General features: G+C 42.8%; 1 protein-coding gene across 1 annotated transcript in view; it reads right to left on the reverse strand.

Moving 5' to 3' along the window:
- Positions 1–22752, reverse strand: part of LOC126108748 (cation-dependent mannose-6-phosphate receptor-like) — a 143395-nt gene that overhangs the window by 70682 nt on the left and 49961 nt on the right. Inside the window, exon 3 of the mRNA XM_049914092.1 lies at positions 7237–7358. Coding sequence (XP_049770049.1) covers positions 7237–7358 — 122 coding nt within the window. The remainder of the gene's footprint in view (positions 1–7236; positions 7359–22752) is intronic.

Below are 22752 nucleotides of genomic sequence, written 5' to 3' on the forward strand. Positions count from 1 at the left end.
ACAGGTTTGTGAGGACCTATATGTCTCGTAAACATACCAAGTGGATTGAACATGTCACTCCTTCCTTACAAGTTTTTAACAACCTTCCCCATACATCAACTGGATTTACACCAAATGCGAACTTATGCGGTATCAGGAGGAGCATTTCTGCATCATCACTGTCACAATCGAGGCTAAGGACAATGCAATTAATGTGCAGCAGTATGTAATGCAAATCACATTACTTGACCTCGAATGTATTCATATTAAAGGTCTGTTGATATTGGTATCAGTTAAAGTCCACCTAAGATTGTGCACAGATCCATAAATTACCTTCTAATTTCTTTCAACTACTCTTTCCAATCAATTTTTTGAATTATTCAAGCTATTATTAATCAATTTCCATCGTTCCCATATCACTATTCATCTGTCAAACTCTATTCACAGTGTACGGTCTAATGAGGAAGGCATCTGTAATTCAAGCAATTTTAATACAACTGTGTTTTACATAACTGATGGTAGATATCTATCAATGTACTCAGAAGCTTTAACAGATTGGTATTGAAATTACATAGATCTGACAAGGATAACAGGTCTCTTTCAGGCTCTAGCATTGATTGCAAAGGAAAAGTAGTCCACTAAGAAGAACAGAAACACGGTTATTGAGATCTGATTAGCAGGTGCAAATCATAATAAATTCACAACATAGATGACCACAAAAACTATATTATGTGCCATTTATTGATCAACTAAATAGGCAGATAAATACTCCATCTTGTGTCTGGTGGTGGAGTGTGCAATACTTAGTAAATTTCATGGATCCACTTGTACCACAGAGTAATACAAGCAGTCACAACACTCTCTGGTGCAAAAGTTGATACCGTTTGACAACTGGAGCAACACTAGCATTTCAAGTGGTGAGAAAGCAGTCAGTCATATGCATCCTAAGCATAATGTTTGTTTTTAATTATTTCCTACTTGCTTAACGAAACAGTTGATATATTTTTGCTTTCTGTGCATTAGCAAATTATCAAAAGACATGAATTATCATGAAATACGTGTAAAAACAGCCTAATCGCACTGATTCAATGACAAAAGCTAAAACTCATTCATGATGAAATATTTTCGGTTGTGTGTATATTTGCAGCTTACTGTGTGAAAGGGGATATTCTGTGTAAAGTAGGAAACACGATATTTAAAAGTTTAAAATTTGGAACTTTTTTATGTATTTTTTTGAAAATGCTGGACTTTTTACTGTATGGCAACAATGGTTTGTGGCCAATTATTGCTTTCCCTCCATAATCTGTAGCAATTTTTAAAGGTCATATGTTTTTCATGTGACAAGAGTGTGAAATACTGGAGATTTTAGACCTTCATTTCAACTAATTGGCAGGTAAGAATTAGAATATCATTACTTATATTACTGTTACATACCCTAATTTATTGCATAAAGACTATAAAACTGAAGTAGGTAAATTATAGGTTGGAATAAATAATGTAATACAACAGCATGAACTTTCATGTGAAATGAATCACTTACATGCAATTAAGTTTTTATACCAAGTGAGATAATAGAGATAACTTTATCTTGTTCAGTAATTTACTTCTTAGTATGAATGTGAGACTAATATCACTACTAATTTTCCCAATTTCAACCAATACTGTAAAAACAAAAAATTAAATGTGTAACGTGAGTCACATAATCTGGGTCACAGTTATATTATTTTAAGATTGGAAAAAGAGGATGCCCTAGCAGCAGCAGAAAGACAGAGTAGGAGGAGGGAAAAGTTAAAGAGTGGAGGAAAATATCAACTGAAATTTAAGAAGAAGCATCTAGAACTTATTTGCTACATCCCATGGTAAAGGAGCCGTAGATGGAATTGGTGCAGTTGCAGAATGGCTAGTGGGGAATGCAATAAAAAAATGAAAATCCATAGTAGGTGATGCATCAACTTTTACTCAAGTACCACAACTGTGCAGGTTTTTCATATGTCTATTGACAAAATTCGAGGAATCGGTGGGCTCAAATATTTTCTTCAGCACGATTAGTACAAAACATAAAAAGCCTTTACTGCTTTCACTACAAGAAAGGAGTACTACAAACATATCTGATGCCTCCAAAGAATTTTGCTGCTGCAGATCATCATACTGCAGAAAGTGTGAAAATTTGAGACTGGTACAAAGTAGAATATGACAGTAAATTCAATGCTGGAGAAGTACATTCAGTTTTTGGAAATTATTACTTAATCAGTGTAATGGAGAATGCTGGTCACTATTGGAAATGGCCTGTAAAATGTGATGAAATTTTGAAGAAAATTAATCCACTTGATGTTGCCAACGCAAGAGGATACTTTTAATTGAATTTACAGTTCATTTTCAAAAATTTCATGCTCTTATAATTTTTCACTGTGTTCCAAAAGTAAAATGTTAATGTTAAGTTTATCTTATTTGACACATAATACCAAATTTTAATTTCTCTGCTTGCAGTAAAAAAGTTTTTCCAACCAGAAGTAGCAAGTAACACGAATCACGTAACACTGAGTCACGCGCCTTTTTCAATATAGTACAGTATTTCACATGGTATAAATATTTTTAGAAATCTGTAATGGTGTCATTTGAATGCCAACCTAATATGCATTTTCTGTGATAAAAACTAGATCCATACTCCTAATAGTTTGAGGACACTTTTGACCTAAAATGCACATTACAAATAGGATGTCCCAAATTTGTAACACAAGTCACAACATAAATTACATTCTTGTTCTTTAATTTTAAAGCTCTTCCCTGCTTAAATAACAATTGAAGACCTTTGCCTGGAGAAAACAATTTATAATGATGATTTACAAAATAAAATATGGGTTAACAGATTGATAACAAGTCAACATAATAAAACACTGATTTCAAAATGTAGCACGAGTCACCGTGGAATCTCCCAAAGCAACAGAATATAAACACCTATGTCATGCATGAAAACATGTATTTCTGTTGTTGTTTATTGTTACTGCCATAGGCACTTCCCTTGAAGCTTAAAATTTTTTGGTGTCTTATGATTCGCCCATTTTTACACTTAAGTTGATTTCCTAACACACGAATGTTATTGTAAATGAATTACTTTTCTTTCAAAAGCGAATGTGTTGAAGATTCTTGCTGTTGGTGGCTCAGATTTAGTAACAACTGTGGAATTGGTTTCTCCTGTGCTGGGAAACAGTTTTACTGATTTTGATGATTTATTATCCCTTAAGCTACAGTTGTGGTGGCTTATTTGATACATTAAATAATGTAGTTATCACTTCCACATTCATTGATTTGGCTATGTGTGTGATCAGGAAAACTCTGCTTCATTAGATAGATATATGACGTCTTCCTGTAAAAGATCAGGTGTTCTGGTGTTTACCAGAAATTTTTTGTTATTAAAGAAAAATGACATCATTCAGTAAATGTACGTTACAGGAGAATCACAAATAAACTGTAATGTAATGCACCGTTTCGTATCTCCCAGGGTCCTTAGGAAACTAAATACAGTGGAACCTCACACAGCGAGCATAATTTGTTCCAGAATCTTACTCATAGTGCAAAACACTCATTAAGGGAAACAATTTGTCTCATATAATTTAAAATAAAATATGATAATGTATTCTATTCAGAAAAGTACTAAAAGTTTTATCTTATACATGTCATTTATTCAAAGAAAATTGCGCATATAGTATTAGTGCATAATTGTTCACGATACACCACTAATTGTTTTTTACCAGGAAGCTATTTATAGTCATTTGTTTCTACCAATGCTTCAACACTTGGCAAAAATGTGACACAGCGTTATCGCCGTATAAATTTGTAGTGCACGTAGCCACTGCTTTATTGGGGTGATGACTTCCAATGTACGATACAACCGATTCCTACACTTTCAGCATTTCTCTTATTGTGCCAGAAGCTTCTACTCTGCTGTTACTGCTTCCTTCTCCTCCTCCTTCTCTGAAGAACTTCACAACTTCCTGCTGTGAAAAACACTGCAACGCGATAAGCTCTTCGGTGGTCATTTCTTGGCTGTGATCTTCCACAAGCTCATTGGTATCACTGCTATCCACTTCTAGTCCTATGCTCTCGGTCAAAGACACAATCTCACTGACTACAGACTCCACAGGTACAGGCTCAAATGCCTCAGAGTCACATTCGACAATGCACTCTGACCAAAGCTTCTTCCAAGCAGAACGAAGTTCTCTCGGTAACCCCTTCCCAAGTATTTTCCATCATCTTGACAGAGGCAACTATGTTAAAGTGATATTTCCAAAACTTTCTGAGAATGAGATTGGTAGCTTCAGTCAGTTCAAAGCAATGCTCGAATAGTGCTTTAGTGTACAGCTTCTTAAAGTTAGAAGTAACCTGCTGGTCCATAGGCTGGAGTAACGGAGTGGTGTTGGGAGGCAGAAATTGTATCTTGATGAATTGCAATTCTTCAACGAGTTGGTCTTGTTGGCCTGGAGAACGGGCAGAAGCACTGTCCATAACAAGCACGACACAAAGTGACAGATTCCCCTCAAGCAAATAGTTTTTCATCAAAGTTTCAAATTGATCTAATCACATAAAAGATCACACGTCACCGAAGCCTTGTGTTGAACCTCCACTTAACATTTAACCTGCTCTTCTGGACTTTACACTTCTTGAAGACTTGTGCAGTTTGTGAACGGTAAACAAGTAGCGGTTTAATTTCCGAATCGCCACTTGCATCGGCCCAGAATAACCGTGCGAGACGAGTCTTTGATTGGCTTGTGACTGGGAATGCATTCTCCTCTGCTGTTACAATGGTACACTTCGGCATCTCTTTCCAGAGTAGACCCATCTCACCACAATTAAAAACCTGTTGCGGCAGATGACCCTAGAACCTACGAGCATCTCTAAGTTGCTGATAAAGTTCTCTGCTGCCTTTGTGTTGCAGCTGGCTGTTTTGCTGTGCCTCACAACATTTTGGATGCCGGTTCATTTCGTAAAGTCCTCAAACCACACACAGCTTCCCTTAAATACTTCTTCAGCTGCTGATGATCCTGTCATCACCTTAATGAGATTGGCAAAAATCATTCTCACCTTCTCATAAATGATGTTCTCATTAATAGTGTTGCCTTGCAATTGCTTTTCATTTATTCATATAAGGAACAACCTTTTGACATCATCCAGAATATGAAACCATTGTTTAGATACGCTTGTCACTCCCTTTCTACATCTACATCCATACTCCGCAAGCCACCTGACGGTGTGTGGTGGAGGGTACTTTGACTACCTCTATCGGTTCTCCCTTCTATTCCAGTCTCGTATTGTTCGTGGAAAGAAAGATTGTCGGTATGCCTCTGTGTGGGCTCTAATCTCTCTGATTTTATCCTCGTGGTCTCTTCGCGAGATATACGTAGGAGGGAGCAATACACTGCTTGACTCCTCAGTGAAGGTACATTCTCGAAACTTCAACAAAAGCCCATACCGAGCAACTGAGCATCTCTCTTGCAGAGTCTTCCACTGGAGTTTATCTATCATATCCGTAATGCTTTTGCGATTACTCAATGATCCTGTAACGAAGTGCGCTGCTCTCCGTTGGATCTTCTCTATCTCTTCTATCAACCCTATCTGGTACGGATCCCACACTGCTGAGCAGTATTCAATCAGTGGGCGAACAAGTGTACTGTAACCTACTTCCTTTGTTTTCGGATTGCATTTCCTTAGGATTCTTCCAATGAATCTCAACCTGGCATCTGCTTTATCGTCGATCAACTTTATATGATCATTACATTTTAAATCACTCCTAATGCGTACTCCCAGATAATTTATGGAATTAACTGCTTCCAGTTGCTGACCTGCTATATTGTAGCTAAATGATAAGGGATCTTTCTTTCTGTGTAATTGCAGCACACTTCACTTGTTTACATTGAGATTCAATTGCCATTCCCTGCACCATGCGTCAATTCGCTGCAGATCCTCCTGCATTTCAGTACAATTTTAAACTGTTACAACCTCTCGATATACCACAGCATGATCCGCAAAAAGCCTCAGTGAACTTCTGATGTTATCCACAAGGTCATTTATGTATATTGTGAATAGCAACAGTCCTACGACACTCCCCTGCGGCACACCTGAAATCACTCTTACTTCGGAAGACTTCTCTCCATTGAGAATGACATGCTGTGTCCTGTTATCTAGGAACTCTTCAATCCAATCACACAATTGGTCCGATAATCCATATGTTCTTACTTTGTTCATTAAACGACTGTCGGGGAACTGTATCGAACAAGCATCTATCTCCATAATCATGTCCTTGTTTTCGATGGTAGAGCAAATAGTTGATGTAGACTGATCATATGTGCGTGCTAAATCAGCAACACTCACATCATGATTTTATGTTTTATTTCTATGGCCATTTTCTTTCTCTTATGGTCATCATCTTGCGGCCTTATCTTTTGGGACATTTCTATAAAGGCTGTTAAAATTTGCACACACAAAAGAAACACTTTGTGTGAATGCAAGTTTAGAAAAATGTGTGATCACAAGCTGCACTAAGATGGTAGCAGAAAGACAATTAAACTAAGACTTCAGTACAAACTAGACAGTGTTCATATTCCTGTGCTGATGATGAAAGGTGTTTATATTGTTGAACGTTTCCCCTGGTGTGCACGAACAGCTGGTAACATCACACTAAATCGTTGTCACTCATTATGCAAAACATCACTCGTTAAGCAAAGCCATTTCTTTACAATTTGTTTTGTTCATTATGCAAATTGTGCATTACAGGTGGTGCTCGTTAAGCGAGGTTCCACTGTAATGATAAATGTGGTGTAATTTTTCAGTTATTGTCAATTTTTATGGCACTACACAACCAAAATGTGAAAAGTATGCTACAAATCAATATAAAACTTGGTATTCACATTCATCCGGTATCATATTCAGGAAGTGTTGCTCAATGGCTGCTCGATGCACTGCTATCGTTGGGCGTTACAAAAATTGAGACGGAGAGTTGCGACTGTTATGTGGACTGTGTTTGTACCAGATCTTTTTTTCTCCCTGTGTTTCCAGTTACTGTTAGGGAAGAGTTCACTGACTTTTGTAGCCAATGATTTGAATTTCACATTATCTGTAGTGTTGCTATAGAACATCAGAGAGTTTAATATAATTTGCCTCACCAAATTTATATGCTAAGTAACAACCAAGCACAGAACCACAATTCAGACAGCATGCAAAATTTGTTACTGAATTCCAATACTGTTCATTTACTGTAAATACCTGTTTCCGTATTTGTACTGTAGGTAGATGGGGTTGTACAGGCCATCCTCATTCACAAAAGATGTCTCATTTGCACGGCCCAAATTTGTGTAGTCATTAGTCGTCGAGTTTAACAAGCAAACCTGTTGAAGAAAGTCTGTTTGAAATCTCTAGAAATAACATTGAAAAGAACAAAATACACGATGTAGATGAAGTCAGGGAAGACTTTCTATTATTTATTGTACAAGAACTAAACATTGTACAGATGTCATACATACTGCATTTTGAAGAGAAACTCTGAAACTTATTTTTACAAACATTCAATACGCAAACCACGAGTGACCTGGCAGACATCAATACGGTAATCGAATTCTTGCCATACCCGCCCCAGCATGGCACCTTCGACTGTGGCAATTGCTTCCCGTGTTCTCTCTCGGAGCTCTGCTACATCACGTGGTAGAGGCGGCACATACGCCAGATCTTTAATGTGTCCCCACACAAAAAAGTCACAGAGTGAGATCTGGTGATCGGGGAGGCCATTTCGTTAAACAGCTGTCCCCTTCTGTAGCACAGCCCATCCATCAATGTGGCAGCTCCGTGTTCAGGTATCCGTGAACTTTACGATGAAAATGGGGTGGAGCCCCATCCTGCTAAAAGATGAACGGAGAGTCCGATTGGATTTGAGGCATGAGCCATTGCTGCAACATGTCCAAATAGGAATATCCAGTGACAGTGCTCTTGGCGAAGAAGAATGGCCCGTACTATTTTCGACGTGACAAGGCAAAAAAAACATTTACCTTTTGGAAAATAAACAACCTACGATGCAGCGATATACATGGAGGAGGTGGGGGGGGGGGGGACACAACTTTTAGGGTTTCTCTTCAAAATGACACATGTATGATATCTTGGCAATGTTTGGTTCTTGTGCAATGAATAATTGAAAGTGTTCTCAGACTTTCTGTAAACCCTGTATGTAATAAGATAATGCTTTCTCAGCTTGCGTCACATTTACTTTCCAGTCTTTACTGGTACTATGGGTATCACCGGCATGCTACTTTCGTCAGGTGCATAACTCTTAGTTATACACCAACTGTTAATTACAAATTCATGTCAATAGTAAAAATGTTTGTTGCTGGGTGTGACCGTGAGATTGTATTCTGAAATGTTTCAGCCTGCCCCGTGCAAACATATTGTTACAGGCACACAGGGCACAAGAACAGACACAGCAGCATTATTTCTCACAGCTGTTAACATGCCACAGATCTTTAACTGCTAAGAAAACTCATATTTCAACTGATAATACCAGCACTAATAGCACAGACACTTACTGTACAAGCATATTTACTAATCGTACAATGAAGGCTTTCACGACCGGATGGTACTGTTGTTGATAATTCTTCCGGGTTATATGGCCGTGGTCCACAGAATACTTCTATTCCTAATGTTTCGTCCAATACTACGTTGGACATCCTCAGAGGTACGGGTGGTCCCGTCGAGTCCTGCCGACTGACGAGTCGGGCATCGGAGAGCGGCCTAAATACCGAGGAAAGTGGGCGTGGTCTAGCTCGCACGTAGTAGCAGAGCGAAAACTAGTCAAAGATAAAAAGTAACTATCGATAATAGTCTGTCATAGATAAAAATCACTTATCGATTCTGTAACGCCACTGTCCATATCTCGCTTAATTTCGAGGCCTCTTCTTTTCTATTAAAATTATCTTCATGTTTATAAATTTCAATAGCCTCCCTATACAGTCGTGGATAACAGTTTGTGGTAGCACTTAACACTGTAGTTTCAGAAAACTTAACTACACGGTCACCGGACTGAAGTGCACGTTCTGCAACGGCCGATTTATCTATTTTACCCAGTCGGCAAAGACTTTTATGCTCCTTTACCCTCGTATCCACACTTCTTTTCGTAGTACCAATATAGACCTTGCCCCAGGTACACGGAATTTTATACACACCGCTAGATGATAATGGTGGACTTCTATCTTTAACAGAATGAAGTACTTGTCCTATTTTTCTGGTAGGTTTGAATACCAGTTTCACTTTATGTTTCAGCAAAATTTTGCCGATTCGATCTGTAACCTTACTAATGAAAGGTAAGGGCACCGTGTTCTTCCATTGTGGAACGTGGGGAAAAAAAACTGCAAATTGGCATTCATAAGAAGAAGAACAACACCAAAAGTGCAACAGGAGCGTAATATGTAAGAAATTGTCCACGTAACCTGTAAGTACAGTTCAAAACATTACTACTTAACAGGAAATACCAACCACCAGCACGGTTTATAACCTATAGGCACAGTGACAAAAATGTAAATTAAATAGCTAACATATATACATATTCCAGGCCACTGATGATGCCTTGCAGAAAATAAAGGCGAAACGTGTATTGCACTAAAATTGTGTTTTATTCAGATGCTGTCAGACGGTCCATAAGTAAAAATTATCAATATACCATAACTGAGAGCTCGTTCCCATGTAGGGAAGACCAGTGGTGATGCCAAAGTGACACCACCTGCTGACACACTGCAACACAGAGATCATCGGAGAGAATACAAGAACTGGCGAGCTGAGATACGAGGACTGCAGCCTCGGCAGCAGTGTCGGCGGCCTCGTATCCTGTCACACCAAAGTGACCGGGAACCCTCATAAACGTCACAGTGGCTCCATCGAGAGTGAGCAAGTGAGAGCTTTCCTGGACCTGTTGCACTAAGGGAAGGACAGTGTGCAGCACACAGAGGCTTTGAAGGACACAGAGTGTCTGAGCAGATGTACTGCGTGGCCCGATACAGCGCAAAGAGCTCTGCCATAAATATTGAGCAGCATGCCGGGAGCTGATACCAAATAGCGTCGGTGACAATGACAGAGGCACACCCGACACCACAGTCAGTCTGAGAGCCGTCAGTGTACACAGAGATACAGTCGCAAAGTACCACGTGAAGGTCGTGAAACAGAACACGATAAAGTGAGGCCGGAGTAGGGTCCTTAGGAAGTGAACGGAGGGCGAGATGAACACGGGCCACCCCACAAAGCCGAGGACACGAAGCCACCAGGAAAGATGCAAATAGCATGAAGTTAAGCTGTCAGAGTAAGATCCTAAAGCAAACTCCAGGAGGTAACAGAACAGGGACGCACCCAGTACTAGAGATAAAAGAAGTCACCGAAGAAGGAGGCACAGGACGGGTGGCCACGCACGGCAGACAAACGCCACGCATATCTGTCGGGGAGAAAGTCATGGTGGTAGGACAGATGTAGTTCGGCAGCTTCTGCGTACAGACTTTCAACCGGGCTAGAGTAAAAGGCACCAGTGGCCAAACAGATACCACGATGGTGGACACTATTGAGAGAGCATAAGAGGGACGGTGTGCAGATGCGTAAACGAAACACCCACAGTCTAGTTTCGAAGAGACACGGGACCGGTACAAACAGAGAGCGGTGGTTCGATCTGCACCCCACGAAGTACCACTGAGGACATGTAGGACACCGAGGAACCGCATACAGCAGGCTGCCAGGCAAGACACGTGGGAGGACCGAGAGAGTTTTGCCAGAAACATAGCCAAAGCCTTGCAGACAAACAAAAATTATGCGAAGCGAAATGTAGTGTGAGGAGGGCTATGTGAGAGACGTTCAATGAATTCGAAAGTAAAGTTCTATGTACTGACTTGGCAGAAAATCCTAAGAAATTTTAGTCTTATGTCAAAGCAGTAGGTGGATCAAAACAAAATGTCCAGACACTCTGTGACCAAAATGGTACTGAAACAGAGGATGACAGACTAAAGGCCGAAATACTAAATGTCTTTTCCCAAAGCTGTTTCACAGAGGAAGACTGCACTGTAATTCCTTCTCTAGATTGTCGCACAGATGACAAAATGGTAGATATCCAAATAGATGACAGAGGGATAGAGAAATAATTAAAATCGCTCAAAAGAGGAAAAGCCGCTGCATCTGATGGGATACCAGTTTGATTTTACACAGAGTACGTGAAGGAACTTGCCCCCCATCTTGCAGCGCTGTACCGTAGGTCTCTAGAAGAGCGTAGCATTCCAAAGGATTGGAAAAGGGCAGAGTTCATACCCGTTTTCAAGAAGGGACGTCGAACAGATGTGCAGAACTATAGACCTATATCTCTAACGTCTATCAGTTGTAGAATTTTGGAACACGTATTATGTTCGAGTATAATGACTTTTCTGGAGACTAGAAATCTACTCTGTAGGAATCAGCACGGGTTTCGAAAAAGACGATTGTGTGAAACCCAGCTCACGCTATTTGTCCACGAGACTCAGAGGGCCGTGGACACGGGTTCCCAGGTAGATGCCGTGTTTCTTGACTTCCGCAAGGCATTCGATACAGTTCCCCACAGTCGTTTAATGAACAAAGTAAAAGCATATGGACTATCAGACCAATTGTGTGATTGGATTGAAGAGTTACTAGATAACAGAACGCGGCATGTCATTCTCAATGGAGAGAAGTCTTCCGAAATAAGAGTGATTTCAGGTGTACTGCAGGGGAGTGTCGTAGGACCGTTGCTATTCACAATATACATAAATGACCTTGTGGATGACATCGGAAGTTCACTGAGGCTTTTTGCGGATGATGCTGTAATATATCGAGAGGTTGTAACAATGGAAAATTGTACTGAAATGCAGGAGGATCTGTAGCGAATTGGCGCATGGTGCAGGGAATGGCAATTGAATCTCAATGTAAACAAGTGAAATACACAGAAAGAAAGATCCATTATCATTTAGCTACAATATAGCAGGTCAGCAACTGGAAGCAGTTAATCGCATAAATTATCTGGGAATACGCATTAGGAGTGATTTAAAATGGAATGATCATATAAAGTTGATCGTCGGTAAAGCAGATACCAGACTGAGATTCATTGGAAGAATCCTAAGGAAATGCAACCCGAAAACAAAGGAAGTAGGTTACAGTACACTTGTTCGCCCACTGCTTGAATACTACTCAGTAGTGTGGGATCCGTACCAGATAGGGTTGATAGAAGAGATAGAGAAGATCCAACAGAGAGCAGCGCGCTTCGTTACAGAATCATTTAGTAATCGCGAAAGCATTACGGAGATGATGGATAAACTCTAGTGGAAGACTCTGCAGGAGAGACGCTCAGTAGCTCGGTACGGGCTTTTGTTGAAGTTTTGAGGACATACCTTCACTGAGGAGTCAAGCAGCATATTGCTCCCTCCTACGTATATGTCGCAAAAAGACCATGACGATAAAATCACAGAGATTAAAGCCCACACAGAGGCATACTGACAATCCTTCTTTCCACGAACAATACGAGACTGGAATAGAAGGGAGAACCGCTAGAGGTACTCAAGGTACCCTCCACCACACACCGACAGGTGGCTTGCGGAGTATGGATGTAGATGTAGATGTAGAAGAAAACCGAAAGCCACTTTTGACGTTCCACAAATAAAGACGATCGAGCCATAGCTGAAGAGAAATGTAATAGATGGTAAAATCACCAACAAACAGGAAGTCAGAGATTTCCGGCGGAAGACAAGCCATTAATGGCAATAGCAAATAGGACGACGCTGAGGATAAAGTGATGATGCGCACCGTTTTCCCACATAAAGGTGTGCGACAGAGCAGAAGCCGCACGTTTATTCCTTGACTTGCACCATAGGGTGGTAGGGTTTCGGGTTCCCCTGAATAGGTCAGGAGTTCACTACACTCAGCTGGCGGCTAGACGGGTAGCGGAGGCTGTGTGGCATGGACTGGGCGGTTTATTAGGTTAGGAGGCCTCGGGAAAGTACGGGGTGAGCTGCAATCTCAAAGGGTGCATGGTAAATATAGGACATGCTTGGATCAAGGAACAGTCGGAATTGTAGTTGTAAATTGTTGTAGTTGTGCTGGGAAAGCCCCTGAGCTACAAGCGCTAATAGAAAGCACAGAAACTGATATCGCCGTAGGTACAGAAAGCTGGCTAAAGCCTGAAATAAGTTTTGCAGAAATTTTTACGAAGTCTCAGACAGTGTTCAGGAAAGATAGATTAGGCAGAATTGGTGGTGGAGTGTTTGTGTCTGTCAGTAGTGGTTTATCTTGTAGTGAAGTCGAAGTAGATACTCCATGCGAATTGGTATGGGTGGAGCTTATACTTAACAGCCGAACTAAGTTAATAATTGGCTCCTTCTCCGACCCCCAGACTCCGATGATATAGTTGCTGAACAGTTCAGAGAAAATTTGAGTCTCGTAACAAATAAATACCCCACTCATACGGTTATAGTTGGTGGGGACTTCAACTTTCCCTCGATATGTAGGCAAAAATACTTGTTGAAGACCGGTGGTAGGCAGAAAACATCTTCCGAGATTGTCCTAAATGCTTTCTCTGAAAATTATTTCGAGCAGTTAGTCCACGAACCCACGCGAATTGTAAATGGTTGCGAAAACACACTTGACCTCTTAGCACCAACAATCCAGAGCTAATAGAGAGCATCATGACTGATATAGGGATTAGTGATTACAGGGTCTTTGTAGCTAGGCTCAATACCGTTTCTTCCAAATCCACCAGAAACAAACGCAAAATAATTTTATTTAAAAAAGCGGATAAAGTGTCACTAGAAGCCTTCCTAAGAGACAATCTCCATTCCTTCCGAACTGTCTATGCAAATGTAGATGAGATGTGGCTCAAATTCAAAGATACAGTAGCAACAGCAATTGAGAGATTCATACCTCATAAATTGGTAAGAGATGGAGCTGATCCCTCATGGTACACAAATCAGGTCCGAACACTATTGCAGAGGCAACGGAAAAAGCATGCGAAGTTCAGAAGAACGTGAAATCCCAAAGATTGGCTAAAATTTACAGACGTGCGAAATTTGGCACGGACTTCAATGCGAGATGCCTTTAATAGGTTCCACAACGAAACATTGTCTCGAAATTTGGTAGAAAATCCGAAGAAATTCTGGTCGTATGTAAAGTACACAAGCGGCAAGACGCAGTCAATACCTTCGCTGCACAGTGCTGATGGTACTGTTACCGATGACTGTGCCACTAAAGCGGAGTTATTGAACGCAGTTTTCCAAAATTCCTTCACCAGGGAAGACGAATGGAATATTCCAGAATTTGAAACACGAACAGCTGCTAGCATGAGTTTCTTAGAAGTAGATACCTTAGGGGTTGCGAAGCAACTCAAATCGCTTGATACGGGCAAGTCTTCAGGTCCAGATTGTATACCGATTAGGTTCCTTTCAGATTACGCTGATACAATAGCTCCCTACTTAGCAATCATGTACAACTGCTCGCTCACCGATAGATCTGTATCTACAGATTGGAAAATTGCGCAGGTCGCACCAGTGTTTAAGAAGGGTAGTAGGAGTAATCCATCTGTTGAGTGGTAAATTCGAGGGCGAATTTCTCCGAAGGGTGGAGGAATGTTGAGTGGTACTTAAGTAAATAAATTAGTGAAATCAAAGTGAAGTAGAAATTAGAATATAAATGAAAAACTTGGTTTAGTTTAGAGAGTTACATACTGGCATTCAGCGGGCAGAACAGCAGAACAGAAGAGACAATGACCGTGATGTCAGCAAGTTCCACATAAGCGGGCGCTGTCGATTCAGCCGTCAGGGCATCGCCCGACCGGCTCACGTGTTTCTCAGTTGTCGCATGTGAGCAAAGGCCCTCGCCTACATCCCAAGAGCCAATGACCGACGTTAAGAAGATTCTTCGAGAAGCTTTTCAACGTGACAGAAGAGGCAATGACCGGCTCACGTGTTTCTCAGTTGTCGCATGTGAGCAAAGGCCCTCACCTACATTCCAAGAGGCAATGACCGACGTTAAGAAGATTCTTCGAGAATCTTTTCAACGTGACAGAAGAGGCAATGGCCGTGAAGTCGTTCACCTCCAGTAAACTGAAGTGAATAAATACGCGAGACGCAGTGGGCCTGTGAGATGAAGACGAGAGGAAGACGAAGGCGAAGACGGAGACGAAGACGGAGACAAGTGACGAAGAAGACGAAGAAGTGAAGAAGCGTAGCAGTTGTTTTAAGTCAGTTTCGGTGCTGAAGACCGTCATGCAAGAAGAGACTACATCATGCACAGACGCACCAAGTCTGCCGCTGTAATGGAATAGCAAGCAGCAGCCTCAGCGCCAGAAGACAGAAGTTAAAAGGTATTTGATTTTACGCACCCGGGTGACTCGTGAGGACGGGAAGGAGACGGCCTCACATCAGCAGTCACCTGTGAGCTGGGATGAAGACCTGACAGCCGAAGACTGGCAAGCGGGAGTCCGTGGTTCGAGTCCGGGACACTGGCCTTCCCCCGCCGCGCCGCTCCGCTGGTCGACGCACAACACACGCGGCCGCTTAGAGAAGAGAAACACTGGGACGCCACATTCAAGGTATCACCATCCGATGCACGACGTCGCTTGCAATAATTAAACGGGCCACCTCGCGCTGCGCGTCTCTGGTCAGCTGGGCGAGACGGCGACACAAGATACACACCGCTACGCGTAATCAGACGCCGCCGCTGCCGCAGCAGAAGGCTACGCAAACGACACGGCTGCCGCTCTCCGAACCAGAACGTCCCAGTAAGATACAGTTGTACGAAACTTCCAATAAAAGTTATCTTATGTAAAAATGCTGTTTCATTCTACCTTATACCTGAGCCAAGGAAGAACCCACCCTGCCCACATGTTATTAAGAGTGAAAAGTTAATTTATTTAATATTTTCACCATGACAGAATGCTTTAGAATGCTCATCCTGACAATTGACAGCATCAAAAGAGAAAACTCAGTTACATTTAGTGACAGAAGGTTACATTTAGTAGCACAACTGTTACACATCGACCTGCAGACCTATATCATTGACGTCGGTTTGCAGTAGGGTTTTGGAGCATATACTGTATGCAAACATTATGAATCAATTCGAAGGGAATGATCTACTGATAAGTAATCAGCATGGTTTCAGAAAACATCGTTCTTGTGCAACGCAGCTAGCTCTTTATTTGCACGAAGTAATGGCCGCTATCAACAGGGGATCTCAGGTTGATTCCGTATTTCTGGATTTCCGGAAGGCTTTTGACACCGTTCCTCACATGCGACTTCTAATCAAGCTGCAGGCCTATGTGGTATCATCTCAGTTGTGCGACTGGATTCATGATTTCCTGTCAGGAAGGTCGCAGGTCGCAGTTCGTAGTAATAGACGGCAAATCATCGAGTAAAACTGGAGTGATATAAGGTGTTCCCCAGGGAAGCGTCCTGGGACCTCTGCTGTTCCTGACCTATATAAATGACCTGGGTGACAATCTGAGCAGTTGTCTTAGGTTGTTCGCATATGATGCTGTAATTTACCGTCTAGTAAGGTCAACCGAAGACCAGTATCAGTTGCAAAGCGATTTAGAAGAGATTGCTGTATGGTGTGGCAGGTGGCAGTTGACGCTAAATAACGAAAAGTGTGAGGTGATCCACACGAGTTCCAAAAGAAATCCGTTGGAATTCGATTACTTGACAAATAGTACAATTCTCAAGGCTGTCAATTCAACTGGGTGTTAAAATTACGAACAACTTCAGTTGGAAAGACCACATAGATAATATTGTGGGGAAGGCGAGCCAAAGGTTGCGTTTCATTGGCAGGACACTTAGAAGATGCAACAAGTCCACTAAAGAGACAGCTTACACTACACTCGTTCGTCCTCTGTTTGAATATTGCTGCGCGGTGTGGGATCCTTACCAGGTGGGATTGACGCAGGACATCGAAAGGGTGCAAAAAAGGGCAGCTCGTTTTGTATTATCACGTAATAGGGGAGAGAGTGTGGCAGATATGATACGCGAGTTGGGATGGAAGTCATTAAAGCAGAGACGTTTTTCGTCGCGGCGAGATCTATTTACGAAATTTCAGTCAACAACTTTCTCTTCCGAATGCGAAAATATTTTGTTGCAACCAACCTACATAGGTAGGAATGATCATGAAAATAAAATAAGAGAAATGAGAGCTCAAACAGAAAGGTTTAGGTGTTCGTTTTTCCCGCACGCTGTTCGGGAGTGGAATGGTAAAGAGATAGTATGATTGTGGTTCGATGAACCCTCTGCCAAGCTCTCAAATGTGAATTGCAGAGTAATCATGTAGATGTAGATGTACCTCGAAAGCTCGGTCTTTTAAAAATTCTTGAAGGAAATGGGGCAGGTGGCCATGAAAGCCCCACATGTAGAGTGTACAGAGCCCCACATGTAGAGTGTACAGAGGATACCGGTCCTCCAGCAGGTGTTGTAGGCTATTCTCTAAATCCAAAAGCATGGCCACAGTCTGGGATTTCCACAGAAAACCATTCGAGACACGGGTGGACAAAGTGACGAGACGGTCAACTGCAAAATGCCGCACACCAAATCCGTACTGTGCATCGGTTAGTAAATTGTGAGACTCGAGTCACCATATCAGCTGGGCACGAATCGTACCTTCCAGCACATTGCAAACACAACTGGTGAGGGAAATGGGGCAGTAGCTAGAAAGAAGGTATGAGCTTAGGTATGGGTATGACAGTGGCTTCACACCGGCATCTGGGAAATAAGCCCACTGCCCAGATGCGGTTGTACATATTAAGCAGAAAGTATTTGCCCACAAGAGAATGGTGCTGCAACATCCGAATGTGAACAGCGTCCGGCCCCGGCGTGGAGGATCAGGATGAAGCGAGAGCACGATCTAGTTCACTCACAGTAAAGGTGGTACTGTAGCACTCACGATTACAGAAGATAAGGGTACCGCCCGAGCGTCCTGCATTCGTTTCCGATGGAGGAAGGCAGGGTGATAGTGGGTGGAGCTCAAAATCTCGGCAAAATGGTGGTCCGAGGTGTTGGAGATAGCAATAGAGTCCACAATGAGATCATTTGCTACTGTCAGGCCAGAAATTGGGCAATGTATCTTGGTCCCAGAGAGCCACTGGAGGTTTGCCCACATGATGGAAGAGGTATTGGGACTGTTAAAAGAAGTAGTGAATGAAATCGAGCTAGCTTTTTGCTACCGCAAAGAACGCGACGACACTGTGCGTGCACCTGTTTATAATGAAAGCAGTTTGCCATCGTAGAATGTTGTTAAAAATGCAGAGAGCACGTTTCTGTGTGTGAATTGAATCATGGCGCGTCAATCTACCGAGGGACCGAGATACGTTGTGGTAAAGCGAAACTCTGAGGAATGGAATGTTCTGTGGTGCTAAGGATAAAGTTTCTAAGATATTCCACCTGGTCATCACAACTGGGAAAATGTTGTTCATCACAGGTCGCCACGGAGGAGTAAAGCATCTAGGCGGCCTTAATAAGCTGCCATTTTGATATGCACGGAGGTCGGGTAGAAGTCAGAAAATGGATAGTGCACAGGAGACGGTCGCTCAAGTACGTGTCAGAGAGAACAGACCACTCGAGACGATGGGTAAGCTGGGCAGTGTAGAACGATAGGTCCAAATGGGAATAGGTGCATACGGAGTCTGAAAGGAACATGGGTGCTCCGGTGTTAAAGGCAGAAAAGGTTAACTCGATTAAGAAGAGGGCACCTCTCAGACAGGTTGTGGGATGACGCCTAAAGGGAATATGCACATTAAAGTCACCGAGCAGCAGAAAGGGGTGAGGTAGCTACCCAATAAGCTGGAAGAAGTCTGCCCTGGTGGCATCGTATGACAGAAGGGTGTAAACTGTACAAAAGGGAAAAGGCCAAGTGAGGAAGAAAAGGTGAAATGCAACAGCTCGAAGGTGGGTAGTCAGGGAGACGGGTCGATTACGAACGTCATCCCGTACGAGTAGCAAGACCCATTCGTGATACGGAATGCCGACAACGAAATGCGAGAATTTAGAGCAGTCGTGAGGATGCAATTTTGTTTTCTGGAGGTAGAGAACAAGTGGACACTGCCATTCTAAGAGCAGTCGTAAATCCTCTCCGTTGGATCGAAGGCCGCAAACGTTACATCGGAGGAGAGACACGACGAGGAAAAAATGCAGGGGTATCTCGTCGGCGGCTGCCGAGGGCCAGTCTTCGGAGACTCGACGCTACAGGGCAAAGAGGCAGGAGGATCCCGCTCCACGAGGTGTACAGAAGCGTCGGCATTCTCCTGCTGTCGGCCTACGGAGACCGGGTCAGAAAAATGGGCGGTGACGCGCACCAGTGACACGAAACCGGCAGGGCAAGGGTACGGCGTGGCGACACCGTCGAAGAGGATCTCCGAGTCGGGGAAGGAGGAGTCTGTTTGCCTCTGTCCGACTTATCGCAGCCTTTCCACTTAGCAGAGGAAGACTCAGGTGTCGGTCAGCAGGAGGTCTTCACGAGAGTATTCCTCCCGTCCTTCCCAGCCTGACGGCCGTGTAGCTGGTGACTTCACCCCACGAGGCGAGAGTTCGGTGGCCAGAGGAGGAGACGGGGATGCTACCACGATGCTGGGCGATTTCACAACCTCGTTGCTAAATGTGAGGTCACGTCTGCACGGCCACATCCTCTGTGGAGCGAGACGTAGCAAGAACAGTACTGTAGGTACCAGACGATAGAACACGGGGCTTCCCACAAACCGACAACTTGCGAGTGAGTGGCCGAGGCGCTATTTCCCTTTACCCGGATCTCCCGGACAGCCCGCTCGTAGAGGCAGACGGGACAGTCGTAGGAGTAACCGGCACGGTTGCCACTGCAGTCGACGCAGTGGGGAGGAGGCGGCAGGCAACTGCACTCGTGAGCATCCCTACCGCAGGTTACACATTTGGCGGGGTGTCGACAGGACTCTCGAGTGTGGTCGTGATAATGACACTGGTAGCAGTGCGTCAGGTTCAGAATGTACACTCTGACGGTGATAACTCCATAATCGGCTTCGATCTTTGATGGAAGAACCGCTCCTTCAAAAGTGAGAAAGAGGGTGCGTGTGGGCACTAAAGAGGTATCTACTTTTTTCATCACCTGATGGACGGCAATGACACCCTGATCGGAGAGGTACGTTTGGATTTCTGCCTCTGTCAGACCGTCAAGCAGCCTAGTGTAAATAACACCGTAGGAAGAATTCGGCATCGGACGGGCTTCGACACGAACAGGATAGCCGTGGAAGGGCAATGCTGCAAACAGTTGTCAGTGCTCGAGAATCGGAAGTGTTCTCCAAAATCTATAAACAGATTTACCACAGCGAAGGACTGACCGTCTTCAGTACAGGAAACCACGAGGAACCTCGATGCAGCTGGGGGACTCTCTGAATCGTTAGCCTCATTCCGCTGATGTTTCGTAGCCATTAACTGTGAAGGTGATTGGCTCACTGTAAGAAAATCCCCCACGATTACCGACGTCTTCCACGGCGCACTCCTTCCGACTGGGGTAGGTGACTGTTCTCACCCCAGGTCACACCACCGAAACACGTGACAGAGGGACCGATTGGCGATTTGGGAAGGTAGCATCTCGGGCAATCACTCCTCCCTGGGCCCGGCCCGTATCACGGGGTAAGTGCGAACCACACCTGTCGACCTGGGGCTGGGAATTACGCGTTACCCAACCACCTGTTACACATCGGATATGTGGGCCGGCCTTCAGGAGCGGACAGAGAGGAAGGAAAAAAAGGAACATCAAAACCTGGAGTGGAGGAAGGGTAGGAGAAGGTGAACAAAGAAAGAAAAAAGGAACAGTGGAGAGTATTCTGGTACCGACTACCAAAAATGCAGAATACATTTGCATAAGCAGCCCAGACATGTTCCTCAAGGAAGGAGAAAAGAACAGCAAGAGGTCAGACATGCAGCACAGAAGGGAAAAGATGCTGGGGCCCCGTGGTAGCTGAGCAAGAACCTGCCAAAGAGCAACGAGCCCCCTAGTGGGTACAAATGGTTTGTTTACATACATAATGGCTGGTTTACAGTTGTAGGGTTGTATCTTAAGCCATTTCAGAACTAGAGGAGCCTGATTTCTGCCTAAAATACTAACAAAAAGTTATTCACAGCTGTCACAAATTCAATAAGTAGTTTTAAATTTATTTAATCTACATTAAAATTAAAGGACGTAAGATTTGAAAATTTCTGCATTTACATAAAATTTTCTGCAGAATTCAAATATTGTATCAGACTTGTTGTAATCACATTATGAAGGGTCATTTTAGCCTTTCTTTTAAATGTCCACAACTTAAATTGCGTATCACTATGTGCAGATGGTAGTTTCAGTGTCCCAGTATTCTGGCTCGCATCGTTGGAAAGAGAGGAAAGTTTCTTTGAAACAGACTTAAAAAATCTTTGGGGAAATGAGATTTACACTAGTGGTCATAAAAACAATACTTAGGGCACACTAACAAATTATTCCATTTTTACACACAGAAACAAAAATTTATCCAAAATAATACCCACATTTACATGTGCAGGAATAGAAATTTGTTCACCTAATTATCTAGAAATACAATTTAGGCTACAGCAATGGAAAATCCAGGATCAAGTGTAACAATATTATGAAAAGGATAGTTGCTACTCACCATACAGTGCAGATGCTGAATCGCAGATAGGCACAACAAAAAGACTGCCAGAAAATGAGCTTTTGGCCAACAAGACCTTCGTCAGAGATAGAATTAAAACACACGCACACACACACACACACACACACACACACACATTCACACAACTGCAACTCACTCACACATGACTGCAACCCCTGGCTGCTGAGGCCACACTATAGTTGTGCCTATCTGTGACTCAGCATACCTGCTATATGGTGAGTAGCAACTATACTTTTCATAATTTAGCATACAAACTATTATAAAAATAAATTAGCTACAAACTACTCCTTTTCTATTTATCAATTTTTGTCTACTGAAATTTGATATTGTCTGCCCGTCACTGTTGTCAGTTGTACTATGGTACGTAACATATATTTTGAAATGAGATCTGACAAATATCAACTCTATCTGGCCAATAAAAAGATACTGTTGGACCTGCTGAGTGCATAAATCTAATTCTGGCATCTCCCTGATCTAAATTTATAATTTCAATAAGACCAACATACCAATCAGAATTGTGTTTACAGCAAACAAATGAATTTACTTTCAAGGCTTCTGCAATATGTGTTTCCCCACCAGAAAAGTTAAATTGTAAAGCACAGTTACTAACACTAGTAACTCTTTTTGCAGCCAGAGTATTGGTTGATGAATGTATGAACTGGTGGACACTTCAGGTGCCAGCCACAGTTTTCAATTTTGTAAATCACTGTTGCAGATTAGTTCCTGTAAAACTCTTATTTCTACACTACTGGCCATTGAAATTGCTACACCAAGAAGAAATGCAGATGATAAATGGGTATTCATTGGACAAATATATTATACTAGAACTGACATGTGATTACATTTTCACACAATTTGGGTGCACAGATCCTGAGAAATCAGTACTCAGAACAACCACCTCTGGCCGTAATAACGGCCTTGGTACACCTGGTCATCGAGTCAAACAGCTTGGATAGCGTGTACATTTACAGCTGCCCATGCAGCTTCAACACGATACCACAGTTCATCAAGGGTAGTGACTGGAGTATTGTGACAAGCCAGTTGCTCGGCCACCATTGACCAGACGTTTTCAATTGGTGAGAGATCTGGAGAATGTGCTG

Source organism: Schistocerca cancellata, chromosome 11, assembly GCF_023864275.1.
Source record: "Schistocerca cancellata isolate TAMUIC-IGC-003103 chromosome 11, iqSchCanc2.1, whole genome shotgun sequence".
Lineage (NCBI taxonomy): Eukaryota > Metazoa > Arthropoda > Insecta > Orthoptera > Acrididae > Schistocerca > Schistocerca cancellata.